Here is an 18,493-nt window from a genome sequence, read left to right on the forward strand (position 1 = left end):
ATGCTTCATTCTTTCCTTAGCTTACAAAATTACTGCACTTTCCTCCTTTTTAGATTATGAGACACAAACATTGTTAAAAGCTATGGTACAGAAAGTAAAACGCGCTGAGACGTGAGATTCATCGGGGGCTTTAAGGACTCTGGTCCTGGGGGAGGGGCTTGTTGGGGGTTTCTGATTGAAAACCGTCTGACGGTTCTTCCAAGTTTGAAAAATGATTACTTCCTGATTTCCGGACTCGGTCCGACTCAGGGTCAGTGTCCACTGAGAGCTTTTGTTCTAGTGAGAACCAATCAGATCTGCAGCTGAAAACAGAGAAGCTCTTTTCTGCCTTTCTTTATATTTTAAAAATATTTTTATATTGTGTTGACCAAAGTTTTAGATGAGGTAGGGTTACTATTTACTGGCAAATTACCCGCTAATTTGTTTAGATTAGCTAAAAAGCACTTGGTGCTGCCCCTCTGTAGGCTTCCAAAAGACAGCCAATCAGAAGAAAAGTAAGCTTTTCGGGGAGGGGGTCAAACTGAGCTGCCTGGATAACATTACAAGGATTTTTTAGCTAAAAATTAACAGAGATTTGGTGATTTTTATTTATTATTTTTTTACAGTAATCACCAGCATTTTCAGTTTGAACAAAGCGAGGTATTTGAAGATGACACCATCCACTCGGCTGATTTTTTTTTTTTCACGATATGATGATTAGCTTAGAACAGATGCTCCCAGTGGACACGCCTACTTCCTGTCTCACAGTGGTTCGAACTGATCTGAGATCTGTTCAGCCTCCACAGACTTCTCAAGTCAAAGTAACCTGTTTAATATCTCAGCACAACATGCAGTACTGCAGACACCTTTCATCCACCCACAGTTCACGCTGAGCGAGCGCTGCCTCCGCCCGCAGCCACTGCAGACGTTTCCTGTTCCGGGTTCGTAAACGCCTGCCGGTGGTGTCTGCAACGGCTGCAGGAAGAAGCGACGTCCTCGGCTGATGGTGACTGAATTGTTGAAGTTCTTCGGGTTCGGACTCTGGGTCAGACGGGTCGGTCTAAAGGATGATGGGAAGGACGTTGTTGTGGCGTTTCAGGCTGGGGGAGGGTTGTGGGGAGTCTGACGGTACCTGGCTGAGAGTCCTCCTCACATGGGGGGCACGATGAGACCTGCCATGGCTGAAACAACACAGAATGAGTCAGATCTCATGTTTCGTGATGCTCGCTGAGCATTTCAGGCTACGTCCACGCATACACTGGATTTTTCAGTTTGATTGGAAAAATGTCTCCATCTGTCGTGAAAATGCAAAGCGCTGCCAAACTGCAGAGGTGGGAAGTAACAAAGTACAAATACTTCGTTAATGTACTTAAGTAGAATTTTCAGCTATCTGTATTTTACCTGTGCAGTTTTTTTTCTTTTACTCCCTACATTTATAAACAGATACCTGTGCTTTCTTCCTCACATTTTCAAAACAAGCTTTTGAGCGTTTTTATTTCACGTCACTGCGGCCTTCCCAACATCAAACCAATTTGAGCCTAAACAGAAACACATGAGAGTCACTCCTGTTCGTTTATTAATCACCAGGAGATGTTGCATAAAAACAGACGATAGAAGCAAAACTGTTTCTCCTTGTTTTGAGAGCTAACTTCACTCAGAGATGGAGAAAGATAAAAAAGGCAGGACAGGAGAGGAAGGCGAGAGCTTAGATTTAAAGAAAGGACTGCTCATTTAAAGCTCACAAGTAAGTCCTCACATTTTTAAATCACATATTGGGTCTGTACATGTGATATTATGTTGTTTCATATTGTGAGACATGCAAAACAAACTGAGGGAGACTGTTATTTAAAGGCTGCATGAAAATCCTCTGCAGGTTAGTGCAGGATAAACAGGTTAGTTTGTTGTACTGTGATGGATTTAAATCAGAAAATCGACTCAAGCTCTGAATAGAAATTATTGTGAGTTATGAATCTTTCCCCCACGCTGAGCCATTACAGACAGTTTTAGGGTTGCTCCACCTGCTGAATCCACTTTAACCCCTGACTGTCGCCCTCTACAATGTAGCAACAGGACACAGAGCTATGTTTGGTTTCCTTATTTTTCTCTTCATGTTCTGCTGATGTGATTCAAGCTGAGAATATTCGTGAGAATTAAAATGTTTGAATGAAATAACGTCTGTACTCCCATCTACTGACATTATTTTATTATTATGTTAAAACAGCACAAGGTTCAATTAGCTTTCCACAAATATAGAAACGTCCTCCAAAAAGCTACTTTTTACTCTGAGTACATTTCAGAGCCGCTACCTTTTTACTTTTACTGGAGTACTTTTTAACACTAGTATCTTTTTTTCTACTTAAGTACAGACTATCTTTACGTTTGCCACTTCTGCCTAACTGTGAAGAAATGTTAGCCAATCAAAAACCCACAAACATGGCGCACAGTTTGATATCAAAACAGGAGATAAAGGTGCACGCTGCTGATGCTGTGAGGCGAATTCAAAAAGTCCTTTTTTAGCTGAGTACATGCGGATGCAGCCTCAGTTTTTCTAAAATTCTACTTTACTGTACTTTAACATAACAATGTTTTATCATGAAAGTTTTTTACTCTTCAAGCTGCCCACTCAGAAATATTTAAAACGTCTTGGTGATTATAACTGTGGATATTACAAGACCTAAAATATGTTTTTTCATGAAGAGTGAAAAAACCTCCAGTTTTAAATAAAAACGCCTTCCTGAGAGGCACATCGAAAAGATTTAAGATACGTCTCGTGTAAACAGATCTCTGGAATAATTAGGGTTCATTTAACACACTCGCACAAAATATGCATTTGCTGTTAAAGTCTTTCTGTGAAGCGCTGAAAGGTTAAATAAAATCAGTTAAATGCCTGCGTTGTAAAAGTATTTGGATAAAGCTGAGAGATGATGTTGAAATAAAGACAGATCTACGACGGATTCTTGGACTTCACTGAGCCAAATAAAAGCTAAAGAATAGGACTCGGTTATGGGGGGAAATACTTTGCAGGGTGAAATTTGCAGCGGTATTAACTATAAAAGAAAAATGCTCAAGTTTAAGCTCCAAATTCCCCAAAATGCCAGAAGTTATGGATCAACTTTGACCTCCAAGTGTGTGAAAGCAGGAATCAACACGCAACACAGAAAGAGTCCTTCTCATACAGCGGCGCCGCGTGGACATCCACCTGCGTGTCCTGATGGGACACGAGCAGGAGGACAGCAGGGGGCGGGGGTGCTGACAGGCGGGACGGGGGGGTGGGATGCTCACCCTGGAGGTTGCTGCCATTGGTGGTGGTGCAGGTGGGGGGCGGGGAGGTCTGTGGCCGCACGACAGGGGCGAAGGCGCTCTTCTGTTTGACTGCAGAAACCATATGGACAGGAGAGAATGAATAAGGGCCTATGGGAGTAGACGAAGAGGAGGAGGAGGTGAGGAAGACAAGGGAAGGAGGAGTAGGAAGGTGTGGGGAGGGGGTCCTACAGAAGGAGGACGTGACGGTAACGAGCAGGCAGACAGACAGGAGGTGAGCGATCGGACGGAGATGAGGCGAATCATGCAGGGAGGAGGAGGAGGATGATGAAGAGGAGGGTGAGGAGGAGGAAGAATGGGTCCCTGCCTCAGATCGGGCCGAGGTCTGCAGGAACAAACATGCTCCGAGCACAAACAGCTGCACATCTGGCAAAGTTGATCCATAACTTGAAGGACTTGTTTGGAATAAACCAACCTGAGAGCAGCAGCAGCAGCAGCAGCAGCTTCATCCGCGCACGCTGCACAGGTGTGTGTGTGTGTGTGTGTGTGTGTGTGTGTGTGTGTGTGTGTGTGTGTGAGAGAGAAGGCAGGTGTCTAACATCGTGCGGTAAATTGACTTTTTTCCTTTTTAATAAATCACCCACTCATTTACTCTTCGTGTGTCTTTAGGCGAACAGCTTTGAATTTTCCTGCTGCTTCTACAGCTGACTCCCGATTAAAGGAACAGTTCAACATTTTCAGAGACGCTCTTATTGATCATCATCTATCGGTGGTCAGTGCAGAGCCGGAGCTGTCCATCAGTGATGACTTGAGCTTGACATCTGTTCTTTGGAAGTTTTCCGGAAGCAACCTGAGCAGACCCGGCGTTTAAACCAAACAGAGCCAAAGTACGAGTAAACTCCTGAAGCCTTCAGTCACGACTTCTTCAGGAGACTTGTCACATGTATTTGCTGCTAAGGTGCTTTCTCCTTTTAATTTTTATTACATTTTTAATATTTTGCTCATCTCCGGCTCTTTAAAGTCACCTCCTCCTGATTTACTCATTTGAGTATTTCGTTCCTCTGAATCTTTAAAGTAGTCTTTAAACTGAAGATGTGACTTTAGAGTTCAGAAGCTTTCCGGGAAAATCGTGAGGATATGACGTTAATGTGGTCGGACGACTAAAAGTGCACTCTGTCAAACAAGCATGACGTAATGTGACGTTTAACTTAATGCTAAGCTGACCACATCTGGACTCTCCACTGCAGGTTTGAAATCAGCCGCCATCTCTGCAGTCGAGACTCTGAAATGTATCTTAACAGTGGATGTGTTGCTACCCCAAAGGTCACCGTGAAATACTGAAATTTCCAGTAAAATCTCAGACACGACCCTGAAGTTACAAACAGCAGATGGCTCCAGCTCTGAGCTGAATACATAATCATCAGCGGATTAATTTCCGTCTCTGAAACGCAGAGTTTTGAGCGCATCTGTCCAAATGTTGAGCTGTTCCTTTAAGAGCTTCCACAGAGTTTATGGACCACAGTGTGTCTGTAATGATTCAAGGACAGCATTTGAACATGGAACTGTAAAATGAAGCGGGGGAATGTAAATGTGATTTATCACTTCATGCCAACAAGCATCAGTCTGTCCTGGATCGCTGCTTCTTTCTCCTCACATTTCCTCCTCCTTGGCTCCTTCTTGTTGTTTTTCCGTTCCTTTTTCTCCAGCTGATATTAATGGATTCGGCCCAAAGCGTGAATGCATGAATGCATGAAGGATGCGGTGAGGGTGTTAGTGGGGTTAGTGGAGGAGGTGGAGGGGATGGGTGAGGAGGAGTATGGACAGGGGGACAGTCAGAGGAGGGAAGGAGGAGGTGAACAATGCGTGGCAGTGTTAAGTCCACACACACGCACACACAAACACTCAGACCCTCGGCGGCGGGAAACTGTAGCTCAGCCAGGCGAGATGTGAGCCCACCTTTTGTTTAGTCGCCAGGGACGACAACATCACCTGGCAAGGAGACGCATTTTGAGCTCACTACCTTCTAAACGAGTCTCGCTGAGACTTGCTGAGCTCTTTGATACAGAAGCCAAAACAATGGAGCGCTCCCCGCGGGCGAGTTTAGTCTCCAAAACACACCTGCGCCTTCTACGCTGCTGCTCCGACTCCAGGCATGTTAATCAGCGCCGAGTGTAAAGTTTGACGAACAACACGGCCGACTCAGAAGCATCGACTCGTCTCCTGCAGCGGGAAATGCTTCACTTTTGTTTGCTCGTATTGCTCTGTGCACAACGCCATCATCAATCTGCCATCAAGTCGTTTTATTTTCAGCATCGCGAATCCATATACAGAGTATATCATCAGTACTACGAAGCCCAGTACACTGGGTAATGTGGTGTCAAGCTAGGTACCAACACTCAACAGCTCTTGGTATCTTGGTCACGTTCACGCTTGATACGGATACTTTGGCCTTTTACTAACATTTTAAAGCTGTTAGCCAAATCACTGCTCATAATTACTCTGGATTTCATTAAAATATGATGCCTCCACCGAGGCATAAGACAAGATGAAGGAACGTTTTTAGTGCTGTTGTTTTTCTTCTCTCTCTCAGCAAGATAAAAGCAAACCAGACCAGTGGGTGGAGACGTGGGCTAAAGGTGAGGGAAGAAATTCTGGTTCAGATCCAATTTTATAAAATTAAAACATCGGCCTTGCTGAGAACATTTTCCCAGGCTAGTCCATAATAATCATAGGTGCTTTCAGTGGTTAACGGGCTCCTGAGTCCCTTAAAATACCTAAATATGCCGACCCTAAACCCCTACTTGGCTGAGAATAACTTCAGTTATTCTAATTCCTGTGCTTACTGTAAAGTTTTCAAACTTTTCCTTCTGGTTCTTCATGCTACTTGGATACTTAAGCCTCCGTTATTGCTTCACCCAACACTTCCAACATCTCCTTAAGCCGCTACCTTCACATGCAACTACATGGACCAATACAGCTTCAACTCCCATCACTTCATTACATGGACTTAATCGTTTTAATGACTCAACTGCCACTCCACCGTCAAGTTCAATTCAAACATCAGCCAGCAGCAGAGCATCAACATAAACGAGCAGCGTCCATAGCTTTAATGCAGGTTTTGGTAACGTGGCATCAAATGCAGATTTAAGCAGGAAGCACAGATTTCTTTTTTAATCGGTATTTGGAGCATCAGGAACAGCGCTGTGTGTTTTGGAGCATAAATACGTCTGATTTTAGCCACAGTTGTAAATGATCCCTCCTGCTGACTGCCTCCTGGATGGATGAGGTTTGGTTTCGTTAATGCGATATGTAAGCGTATTACTCACTTGCGTAAGCGGAGTTGGCGGTGGAGCCGTTGAGGAAGCTGGGGGATCCAGGTACGCCCAGGTTGGTCATCCCCGCCCCGTATCCGTTCATGGTGGACGTGATGGTGTTGTAGTTGGACTGCTGAGGCGTGGAGCTCGGCACGTAGCCGCGAGGAGACACGCTGTTTGAGTTACGGGAATAGCCTAAGAGGAGGAAGAAGTACTCTTCATCATGTGTCCATACGCTGACTTCAGTGTTTGGATAGATAATCAATCATCTCTCATCATTACGTCATAATTAAGAAATGAATCTTTACTTTAAGACTGTGAAATTCAAAAAACATTTACTTGATGTGACGACTTCCAAGAGTAACTGTCACTCTAAATTTCTCACAGTTTGATTGAACTGGACCCACGCTGTGCATTTCCAGCTCCAAATTTGTTATTCTGTGACTACAGTAGCTTTGCATGATTCCCAGCAGTTGGTGCGGTGCCTCAATTAATGTTCATTTAGCCCCTTCTCCTTTAAACTGTGTAGGATGAAGTAGATATAATTATTCAAAATGTTTACAACAAAATGTTATCGGGTTTTAACTCCATTAATCATCTCATGACCTTCTTGATTGATCGGGTGACCCTTTGGTCGAGAACCACTAAACCAGCAGACAAATTACTAAAGTAGTGAGTTCACTGTGAAATCTGTCTTTTAATTGCAAAGACAACGTTTTGTACAGCCTCTCTCCGCCCCAACCTCCTCCTTCTGACTCAGCCCACCTGAGCGTGAGACGTTTTTATTTATTCGTTTTTCTCAAATGCAAAAACACAGTCGAAGCCCTGTAAGGGCAAACCAGGCTGACAGGTAGAGATATGAAACTGAAAAGCAGTATTCATCACCAAGAAGATCTTGATAATGATCTTGTAAAATTATTCAGAATAAACAAACAGAATACAAAACTAATATCTTTTTTAACCCAGGAATGTAAATGTTTGGTGGTCTAAAACTGGTTTGACAAAAGGCCAACTCACATAGTAAGAAAACCTACAAATTACCCTACATTTTGCTGACCTCCTCACTGTGACCTCAGCAGTGACATCATCGCGCCTGTCACTGCTGGTCTCCTGTTATGAAGAGCTCGCCTCCCTGCAGGCGAGGTCTGCCCTTCATCTGTCACCTGACTCCTGCTTTTTACTTACCTCTGGTCTCCCTTCTCTCCCCTCTCACCCCCCCATGCTCCCACTGATTGACCCTCATCCAAGATGCATTGAATACCAATGTTCCCGCAGCACTCAGCCTGACCTCTGACCCCCTCCCGAGGCTCCACAGTTCCCACCGACCTCGGGACGAGCTCACTTAGCAGAGCTAACAGAGTGCCAAGTAGCACATTACGCCCTCTCTCTCGCCTCACCCTCCACCCTCTTTCCCTTTCCCCCAACTTCCCATTTCGGGCCAACGCAATTCCCAGCAGGAGCGGCTGATGGAGCGCTGCCCAGGGACAAGGGCGAGGAGAGGCGGCGATGGGAAACACATGTGGAGTAGCAGAGTGCAGGGAGCGGCCGAGCACTCAGAGTAAATGTAAGGATTGTTCTGTAATAAAAAAAATAATGCCTTAACAAATGGACTGAGTGTTGGGTGGTGTTTGTCTTGGTGCGTTCCCTCTCCCTATCCATTTCGCCACAGCAGCGTGGGAAGCAGATCGGATGCAGGTCACATCCTGCGCGCTCATTCACACCGAAGCCTGAAACGTGTTTGCTGCAGAGCAGTGCAGATGAGCTGGTTAACGGACAGTTTGGATTTCACTGTTTAATGACAAAAATTAACGACTAGAAAAGCTCTTTCAGAGTTAATAAACTTTTTTATCAGTTAAAAATTTATTTATATACTGTTTTTGTCACTTTAACGGATTTAAGCTCTATATTTTTAATTTCTTTGCCTTCTGTATAAACCGATGACGGTTCTCTGTCTAAAATCAGAAAACTCCTGCTGCTACTCTACTGTATGTACTGTAATTATACTAGTTTAAATAACATATGTATCAGATATCTGAGTATTAGTGTACTGACAACAAAAATCATCAGGTAGTGCCTCTATGATAGCAATAATGTTAGGAAGCAAGCTAAGCCTAGCCAGCTAGCTGTAATTTAGCAATGCAGCAAGAATATGTTGCTGGTAAAATTGTAGCATTCACTAATTTTTAAATTAAAACAACCAGTTCAATCAATGTCTGAGAGTTAGCAAACTTCATTTACTAAAGACAGCATTTTGCTATGCTGGATAGCTAATAGTTTGTCCTCTTTTTATGACTCAAATGCTCTGTGACTGCCAAAATTCCTGATTAGACAAAACTCAATTTCTTCTGGCTAGAGTTAGCTAATTTTAGTACTAACCAAAGCAGAAAAACTACTTGCTAGCCAACATATCACTTAACAGTTAGCTAACTTTAACCTGCTTCCTCACTAACACTATGGAGCCACATCAGTGCTAGTTCCTGTCCTTACTCTGTGTTCTGCTGGGAAATAGTCGTTTGATAGCATTAGCAGTTAGTGGACTATTTTTAAGCTAACATTAGCTGCTGTTGTTTATGGCTAGTAGTACAAGGGCGACAGGTATTCAGGGAATTTACTTGGAAGTGAGAATACACATCTTCAAAAACAATTAAGCCTTATCCATGATTCTGTAAGCGTTACATGCAAAGTTATAAAGAAGGCTGAAAGTGGGCAGGTAAGTAAAAATATGTTTTTGGGGGTATTTTTCCTGGTATCAGGCTTCCCTCGTGACCCCATAAACTCTGACAAAGACAGACTCCAGAGGAAAAAGCCTTCATCCTGCAGGACGATGACATGATGCTGAGCAGGCCGAGCTGAATTGGAGCTGTAAATTACCTGCCTCGTCCACCTGATAAGGTCTGGGCTCGAGAGCTGCTGTTTTTATTAATGTTTTAATCACGGTGGATAATTGCAAGGGGCACACAGAGCCATTTCATACTTCATAACAGCGGGGAGGACGGCATTAGATCCTTGGTGTAATGTTTCCGACTGGACCACAGTTATGAATTTTCAGCATGGCTGCTACCTCGTTTCCCATGACCTCATAGATTCCTGTAAGGTGTTCGCTGCGGGGCCGATGGGAAAACCAGGCCACGGTTTGTGGTCGAAGTGGAGGGGGGGTGTCCGGGGAGTAAAAGCAGCTCGATCTGCTTCCTGTCGACGCGCTCACAAGCTGTTTGCTGCATGTTTTCCTGAGCGTTCCTGACAGAAGCAGAACTGACTGCTGAAAGGAAACACTGAGGATAACAAACCCACAGAGCTACAGTGGAAACACCACCGAACGTATCTGCTAACAAGAACTGAGATATATCAGATTTCCACTGACGTCCAAAAACTTGTAGAAACACTTCAGTGAACGTGCTCTTGTTTATTTTGACTGTGTCTGATAGCAGGTACTAAAACAATAAACATGAATTCATGTGCTGCTGAAAATAGTCTGTAAAAATAACTTTGTGGAGCCCTTTGGTAATCTATGGACGCTTGCATCCACTCAAACTAAAATGTGTGGGTTTTATAACTGAAAGAGATGTGTGAACTTGAACCCTACATGGAAGTCATACATTGTTTCATGAACTCTAGTGAAGTATCCTGTAGGACTCTACAGAAATTCAATGACGTCCAGTGAACTTTCCTGACGTCCACTAAACCACTCCAGTCTACTGGACTCTTCTAAAGACTCTTTTTAACTCTCAGACTCTCAATAAAGTTGGACCCTAAAAACGTTTGTTGGACTTTACTTAACGATACTAAACTCCCTGTCCCTGCTGGATTCTAGTGGACAGTCAACCCTGCTGGTCAACAAAGTCTACTTGGCCTCCATTTGTCTTTAATGCAGTCTACTGAGCACACTTGTGATGCGGCGTAAACCATGAGGCCTCCACCCCCTCCCTAGAGGATCATGGGTAGCAGCGCGCTCTCACCTTGGTCGGCCTGCGAGGCCTCGGAGATGTTGACGGCGAGCTGACTGCTGAATGAGTTCACTCCCATCATCCCCGAGTGAGCGGCTGAGCCAGTGAGCGACGGCAGCTGGTTGTGACTGCGAGGGACGCTGTAGAGCGCCTCGGTGAGGTCGGCCGCTCGCTTCAGGATGATTTCCTGCGAGGAGAGGGGAGGACGGGACATTATTTTGTAAGAGTTACTGTTGGCATGAAAATGTTGGAAAGCAGTGAATCTCAGTTCTGCGGTTCCCACCAGTGAACTAAATTTAGAGTTCACGGGACGTATAATGATGTTGAAGTTTGACATTTTTTGAATCTCTTGTTTTTATGTCATATTGAAGTGTGAGCAACGTAAATAGTCACTGAAAAATTTAGTAAAACCCCACATGGATGTTTGCGCTTCAGTAGAAGGTGATTGTCTGGACATATATATACAAAAAGATTAGAACTCACACATTGGAGAACAAAATAGTTGCGAAGTGCTTGGAGTGAGTGATGAGGGTTACCCAGAGTGAGGTGATTGGTGAGGTGGGTGGGCAGGGGTGAGGTGTGGGGGGACAGCATTAGTTAATTGTCTGAATGGCCCAGGGGAAGCTGTCAGTGTAGTAAATGCAGGGATTCTGTTAGACGTATGAAGTCTAACACAGTTTTTCATTCAGGAGTCTGGGATTTCTGTCCTCTGTTAGAGCCTCACTATTACATTTTTCTTATCATTACTCATCATTTATTTCTGAGATATATCCTGAGGTTTGTGATGGGATGTTTCACTGATCCTCATGTGTTTGAGTTTGAAGAGGCCAAAGGTCAAAGTGAAGGTGCTCCCTCACCTGGTTATTGTGCGGCATCCCGTACAGAGCTTCCACCAGGTCGGCCGCTCGCTTCAGCAGCACTTCCTGAAAAAAGACAAAAAAGGGAGGTTTAACAGAAAACACAACACAAGGACGACAGAAGAAGAATCAGCAGGAAGCCATATTCTCACACACACACATTTTCCATTCAGCCCACAGGAGAGGAAGCGTCCAATCTGAGAGTCTGGGTTTAATAATGTGACTGATAAACAAGTGAATACAAACACAAGAAGAGGGGGTGATGGGTAAAAAAAAAAGGAAAGGAAGGAAAGAACCAAAAAAGAGAAATAAAATAAGGAATGAGAAAAGGAGACAGGAGAAAGAAAGGAATACAGGATGGAAAAAAGGAAGAAAAAATTACAAAAGGAAACAAGGAAAGAAATAAGGGATAAGGGGAAGGAAATTAAACAAAATGAAGGGAACATTAGGGAAAATTAAAGTCAGAAAAAAATGCAAGTAAAAACATTTAAATGGACAGGGATAAATAAATGATATCAACAGAAGGAAACAAGGAACAGGAAAGGAAACAAGGGGGGAGGAAGAAACAGAGAAGGGATGGAAAGAAACAAGGAAAGGTGAGGAAACAAGAAAAACCATTAATGAAAGAAAGAATGCAGGAAGGAAGGAAGTGAGGAAGGGAAATATAAAGGTAAAAGGTGAAATAAGGAAACAAGGGAGGAAAAAAGGTGATGTAAACAAAGCGCTGAATGGAGACACAGGAAAGCCTGAGGATGATCAGCTGACAGAGGGAGGAGGAGGTGTGGAGTCCCAGAGGAGCAGCAGTGGGGAGGTGGAGGCCTCTGCTGGATCTCCCTGAGGTATTACAGCAGGAGAGGGAGAGAGGGAGGCTTGTTTTTCACGTGAAGTGATGAAGGAAGAGGAGGAGGAGGTGACGGCTGCCACTCTCTAGGTTCAGCCATCAGAGCTCCGACCGCACTGCAGACGGTGTTCCCGAAAGTTCGAGGCAGCGAGGAAACTGACGGGAACTGACGTCAACTTGAGATTCGGCCCCGTGCGCCTCCCCCGGCCCCCCGACCCTGAACCTACACCCCTCTCTGAAAGGTTCGCTGACATCAGCACGTCACAGGTTTCCTTCACTTTTGTTCCGTCGTCTCCTTTTCCCTCCTGTCTTTCCTTCCTTGCTTTTATCCTTTCATCAGTTATTATTTCCTTTTTTGCCCTTTCCATTTCTTCACTGTTTCTAGTATATTTGATTTTCTTTGAGACTTCTACATCAACAGTGAGACTTTTTTCCCCACAACAAATATAAATAAATTGCAAAAAAAAACAAAACACAAATATAATACAAATAAAAACTCATATATGCAAATGAATAGTTAATAATAATTTTTTAATTTGTCATCGAGTCATCATGGTTCAGGCTTTAAAAGGTTAAAGAGCAGCTTAATGGCAGCGTCTGATGCCCTCAGCAGGCTTCCTGAAACTGGCCAATGAGAACAAATACAAACATTTCATGCATTGAACTAAAGTGAATGAAGCTTCCTGGCGTTCGTCTGGCATGTCAACGGATCGGTGTACTTCCTGGACCTCTGGTTATTTTTTCTTGAGGCTGAAATTTGTCGATTTGTTGTTCAGCAGCATTAAACTGTCCCTCCACAGAGTAGCGGTGCAGCTCTAATATGAAGTAAAGGAGTGCGAGAGCTCCTTCCACCTGTGATTATGAATGTGCGGCTGACCCTGAACCGCATCTTTGAACTCAGCATTAGAGATTCTGCTGCTGTCGAAGCCGCTGAGGAGAAACGTTTCCCTCGTCTCGCGGCTGTCGGCACGAATCACTCCTGCCGCTCAAATCTGCGCCTTCTTATTTCTGTCGAGTTTCACTGCAGAACGCAGAGATTAAAGGGGATTTCTACTTTGGATTCTACTGATTTTTTTTTTATTGCATTTTAACTTTCTGCTGGAGCCGCAGCTTCTAAACAAAAACGTCTCCAGAGACGCACTTTGTGTTCCTTCCCTGGCCAATCAGAGCGCTTCCTCTGAGTTGGCAGCGAACCGGCCTTTGACACACGAAGGTCTCCGTTTCCCACGACAGGCGATGACCTCGGGGGCAACGGTCCAGCACGCGGACGCTTTTTTCCTTGACCTGAAGCTTGAACGTTGAAGTGAACGCATCACTGTTTGTTTACACCAGAATCAGCTGTTTGATGAGCTCTGCTCGTTCTTCTCTTTGCTCCCTGTTTCCTTTCTTCCTTCCCTACCTCCTTTATTTCCTGCTTTTGTCCCATCTTCCTCTTTCCTGACTTCGTGTGTTCCTTCCTACTGTCTCTCTTTTTTAACTTTGGTTACCGATCTTTCTTTCATTCTTTTCTCCCCCTCTCTTCCTTCTTCATCTTTCCTTGCTTCTATTCCTCCTTCTTTCCTGTCCTCTGTATTCCTTCCCTTTTCTCGAGTCTACTTTTGTTCCTTCCTACTGTCTTTCCTTCTGTGTGTCCTCCTCTGCATTCCTTTTCCATCTCATTTACCTTTTTCCTATCCTCCTTCCTTCCCATCTTCCTACCTTCTTGCCTTTCATCTTTTTCATTCCTTTCTTCCTACTGCTTTTGGTTTTTCATTCTTGTGTCATCCCCTTTCTCCCTTCCTTCCCTCCTACCTGTCTTCCACATTCCTTCCTTTCCCCCCTTCTTTTCATTTTTCTATATTCCTGTCTTCATTCATGGTGTCTTTCCTTCCCTCCTTCCATTTTTCCTTTTATTATTTATCTCCTTCATTTCCTCATGTTATTTTTCTGCTCCCTTTCCTCCTTTATCCTCCACTCACTGATATTCCTTCCTTCCTTCCCTTGTTCTTTCTTACTTTTCTTTCTGTCTATCTTCCTTCCTTCCTTTCTTAACTGTTCCAAATGTCCTTTTTCCGTTTTGACTTGCTTCCTTATCTGGGTTCCTACCTTTACTTCCTTATCTTTTTTCTTACCTCAGCTCCTTCTTTCTTCCTTCCCACCTTTCTGCCTAGATTACTGTCTAGGAAGGAAGATCGGAAGCACGAATCCTTTGCTACTTATTTCCCGTCTTCCTTTTTTCCTTCTCTCCATCACTCCTTAATTCTCTCCTTTCCTCAGTCCTTCATTGCCTTTCTTGCTTTCCTTCCCTCCTGTCCTATTTCCTTCCAGCTCCCCTGTTTTTTCTTTTTCAAACTATAACCCCAAATAATCAGCCTGACAGGTGAAACCACATCTCTGCCAGCGTGTTTCTGTGTGCGTGTTTTTATGTATGTGTGTGCATTTCTCTGTGTGTGTTTCTGTTTCTATGCGTGTGCTTCTGTTGTGTGTGTGTGTGTGTGTGTGTGTGTGTGTGTGTGTGTGTGTGTGTGTGTGTGTGTGTGTGTGTGTGTGTGTTGGTCCTCTGGCTTCATTAATCTCCATTAGAAAACAGAAGTTAGTTAATGTCTCCTTCGGTCGGCTGCGGCAGCGAGACGCCACGCAGCAGCTGCCCGTCTCTCTCTCACACACACACACACACACACACACACACACACACACACACACACACACACACACACACACACACAGTTACTTACACACAACCGTACATACTCAAACATACACACGTTAAATATACAGTTGGCAGACACTAAAACCTCACACAGAAAAGACTTCACCCGCTCTGTGTGTATGTCTGTGTTTTTGTGTGTTTGGGTGTGTGTGTGTCCTCCTTCTATTTTCATTAGCTTCTGACAGACACAACAGCCTTCTCAAGTTAATGACGCCTCCGAGGCCTCGCTGCTGCTGCTCAGTGTGGTTGTGTGTGTGTGTGTGTGTGTGTGTGTGTACTTGCACTTGTTCATTTGTTGGTGGGCTCTCTGTGATTTGTGAATTAGGCGCTGTACTAGTAGTACTACTACTCAGAATAAGAAAAGAACAACATGAAAACAGGAAGGAGAGACAGGAGCAGAAACAGAACATAAAAAGGAAGTGGAGAACAGAAGAAACAAAAGAAGTAACACAAGAAGAAGAACGAGGGAGGAGAAGACAGAGGAGGAGAAACAGAAAAACCATAACAGAGAAAAACAGAGTAAAGGAAGGAGTAGAAGAAAAAAGGATGAAGAAGAGGAGAAAAATAAGAGAACAAGACGGCACAAAAGGGAAAAGATGGACGAGAGAAAACAGAAAACAGAGAGAAACAAAGAGAACAATAAAAACAGATGAAGAGGAGAAGACAGAATGAACAAAAGTAACAACAAAGGAAGCAGAACAAAATAAAAATAGAAAAAATGGAGGAGTTTTAGAAAAATTAAGATGAAGGGAAAATACAACAGGAAGTATAAAAAGAGGAAGCAGAACAAACGTGAACAGAAGAAGAAGAGTTGGTGTTTCCTGCTGACTGAACGAAAACGGTTTTTCCTGTTTTTGTTTATTTTCTTTTGTTTTCCTCCTTCGGATCAGATTTCCTCCCTCCTGCTGCTCGATCTGTTTCTTCCTGTCGGAGCAACTAATTGACTCCACGCCACACCGCCATACATCCTTATTCACGCCATCACACACACACACACACACACACACACTAACAGCGGCCAGGCCACACCCTTTACACACACACACACACACACATATACACAGACAGCGCCATCGGATTCCTGTCAGAGCGAGTGCCGGCAATCAGAGCGCCGGGCGCTTTAACGGCGCTGAAAGGCCCCGATCGATGCGGTAATGCACTGGCTCCCAGTTATCATCATCATCATCTCTTATCACTGACCCACACCTCCAGCAGGAGGAGGAGGAGTGTGGGGAATGTGGGAGAAGATGGAGGAGAGAGGAGGGATGGGAGATGAAGATGAGGATGAAGAGGGTCTCTGGGTGTTTCCCCTCAGCTGAAAGGAGATGGATAGTGGGGAGTGGGGGGGGGGGGGGGGGGAGGCTAAGTGGACATATGAAACAGCTGAGAGACGAAGGCAGCTGATTGGATCATTGGGCTCGAACATCTGGCTGGTTAATGATTGGCTGCTCAGACGCTCGCTCCAATTTGCGAGTCGCCGTTTCACCAAACTTCACTACATTTGATTTACAATAATTCAATAACTGCAACTCTGAGTGGAAGTTACGAATAAAAAGGGGAAAAAAATACAAGTACACCATAAAAATATTGGAGAAAAAAATGTGAAAATAAGTCGATGAAAATTATTTCAAAAATATATTTATAAAAACTGAATTGCAGAACAAAAGAATGCTTCTAGAAAGCATAAACACAAAAAAATCTAAAAGAAAAACAGTGGTCGACATCGTAACTACATAAAATGTATTTATTTATGGTGGGGGTAAAATCAGTGGAATGGCTCTTTGCCTTTTAGCAGTGCCTGAAATTAAACGTTTGTGTGCGACAGTTCAAAAACAGGCTGCTCATGTTCATCTGATTTGATAAATGAACTTGAAGCTCATGAAGAGACAGCAATTAAAATGTGTAGAGAATAATGGTGTTAAGACTTCCTGTGAGGAAATGAAAACACATTCCTGCACTTTGGATTGTCCCTCTGTGGAAGATTATCAGCAACTCATAACCAAAGTGTTAGTTGATACAGACACTGTCACGTAAACCACTGTTTTTTTAAACATTAACTTTTTTGCTGCTATGTTTGGTTTTTGGAGCCGCAAGATTTAGACGAAAGGGGAGTCCTAAGCTATCAGCTAACAGTAACTAGCTATGTTATTGTTTGCATCTGTGGACTGTATGTAAACATAACTTAGATGAAGATACCTGCTAGTCTGTTACTACAGTAACCTCACAGCAGCCATATTATTGGACAGTTAATCTTATTAGAAATACTCCACCAGCACAAACACGGTCCACAGGTCCAGTTCAGAGACTTAATTAGCTGAGGTGAAGCCTAGCAGACAGCTAGCAGCTACAGCCGCCTGTGTCACCATGTCAAAGAGGCCACCTCCCTCCATATATTCCTAAAATAGCTGCTCACTTTTGCTTCTGACAAAAAGGAAGAAAGCAGCGAACCAATAAGACTATTTAGGTGCTTTAGCTCTATTACTGAGCGCGAATCTGTGTCCTCTGAAATGTACTAATTTTACTAAAGCAAATTCTAATTCGACATCAAACATCTTTCAGCCACATTGAATCTTACTTGTATTTTAATAAACAGAACCACAACGACATGCAAACGTCACCACGGGAGGCAGATGGATTCAGCTGAACACATACACCTTTGCTTTCCAGTTCAGACCAGTTTATCTCAGTCTGGGAGGGTTTCACCATCATCAGTGAGTCCAGAACGAGGTGGGTCCTCCTCCTCCTCAGTGCTGCGTTGATTAAACCCACTGAGACTCGTGCTTCTCTTCACATGAAACCTCCCCGTAGCTCCTGTGTAGGTGTGTGTGTGTTCATGTGGACATGTTACAGCACTGTATCACAGAGCAGCCAACAGGAAGCAACTCCTTTGTTTTATTAAGATTTGAGGCCATTTTTTCTTTCCTCTAAAAGAACCCAGTATAGACGATCAGCTGGCTAGAGATGTCTCTCAATAAATTAAAGTAAGTAAACACTACAGAAAGTTTATTTTATCAGACGTGAAATATTAAAACATATATGCTTTTACTTAAAGTGGATCTATTGTGCTGTAGAGAAACACATCAGCATACAGGCATATTCTCTATTTAAGTAATAAAGGGCAAATATTTTGCTTTTCTTTGTTTCCTGTCAGCATTTCCTCTTCTAAAGGTAGATTTTCATGTTAAGCTTGACTAAAATTTCTAATTAAGACGTCAGTGTATAGACAGTAATCCCTCTGAACCAAAGGATCAGGCTGCAGACTGCTGGAAACTTTCAGATTTATACAATTTTTCTATGTTTTGTGTCATTTAGTGAGAATATTCCTCATGTTAAGACCTGAAGCAGCCAATCTGAAATAAAGCTGGTGCAAAGAGGGAGGAGCTGAAACTGCTTGTTTCAGTTTGAACTGACGGCTGCTCTGTGGTCGAGCGTAAACAAATAAAGATTTATATTTTGAACTGTGAGTGCAGAAGTACCCTAGTAGACTTGTCAATAATAAACAGTAAACTGATATTTAATATTTAACTAACAGTCCTTTTTCCTGACAAATAATTTCTCATCTCTAATGATTAATGGTAATATAATAAAGCTTAAGACTGTGCCTGCTT

The 18,493-nt window shown here is 43.5% G+C and overlaps 1 protein-coding gene across 8 annotated transcripts in view; it reads right to left on the reverse strand.

Annotated features, from left to right (window-relative positions):
* Positions 1–581: 581 nt before the first annotated feature.
* LOC113031912 (transcription factor COE3) overlaps positions 582–18,493 on the reverse strand; it is a 136,409-nt gene continuing 118,497 nt past the window's right edge. For 4 of the 8 annotated variants that reach the window (XM_026184453.2, XM_026184444.2, XM_080305368.1 and 1 more), the window contains 5 exons: positions 11,356–11,421; positions 10,511–10,685; positions 6,567–6,749; positions 3,262–3,351; positions 984–1,160 (listed from right to left, as the gene is read on the reverse strand). In XM_026184453.2, coding sequence (XP_026040238.1) covers positions 1,129–1,160; positions 3,262–3,351; positions 6,567–6,749; positions 10,511–10,685; positions 11,356–11,421 — 546 coding nt within the window. In that variant the 3' untranslated portion in view covers positions 984–1,128. Of the gene's footprint in view, positions 1,161–3,261; positions 3,352–6,566; positions 6,750–10,510; positions 10,686–11,355; positions 11,422–18,493 lie in introns of all 8 variants that reach the window. The other 4 variants (XM_080305382.1, XM_026184461.2, XM_080305378.1 and 1 more) reach the window with 1 other exon arrangement.

The sequence above is a fragment of the Astatotilapia calliptera genome, chromosome 2 (assembly GCF_964374335.1).
Source record: "Astatotilapia calliptera chromosome 2, fAstCal68.1, whole genome shotgun sequence".
Taxonomy (NCBI): Eukaryota; Metazoa; Chordata; class Actinopteri; order Cichliformes; family Cichlidae; genus Astatotilapia; species Astatotilapia calliptera.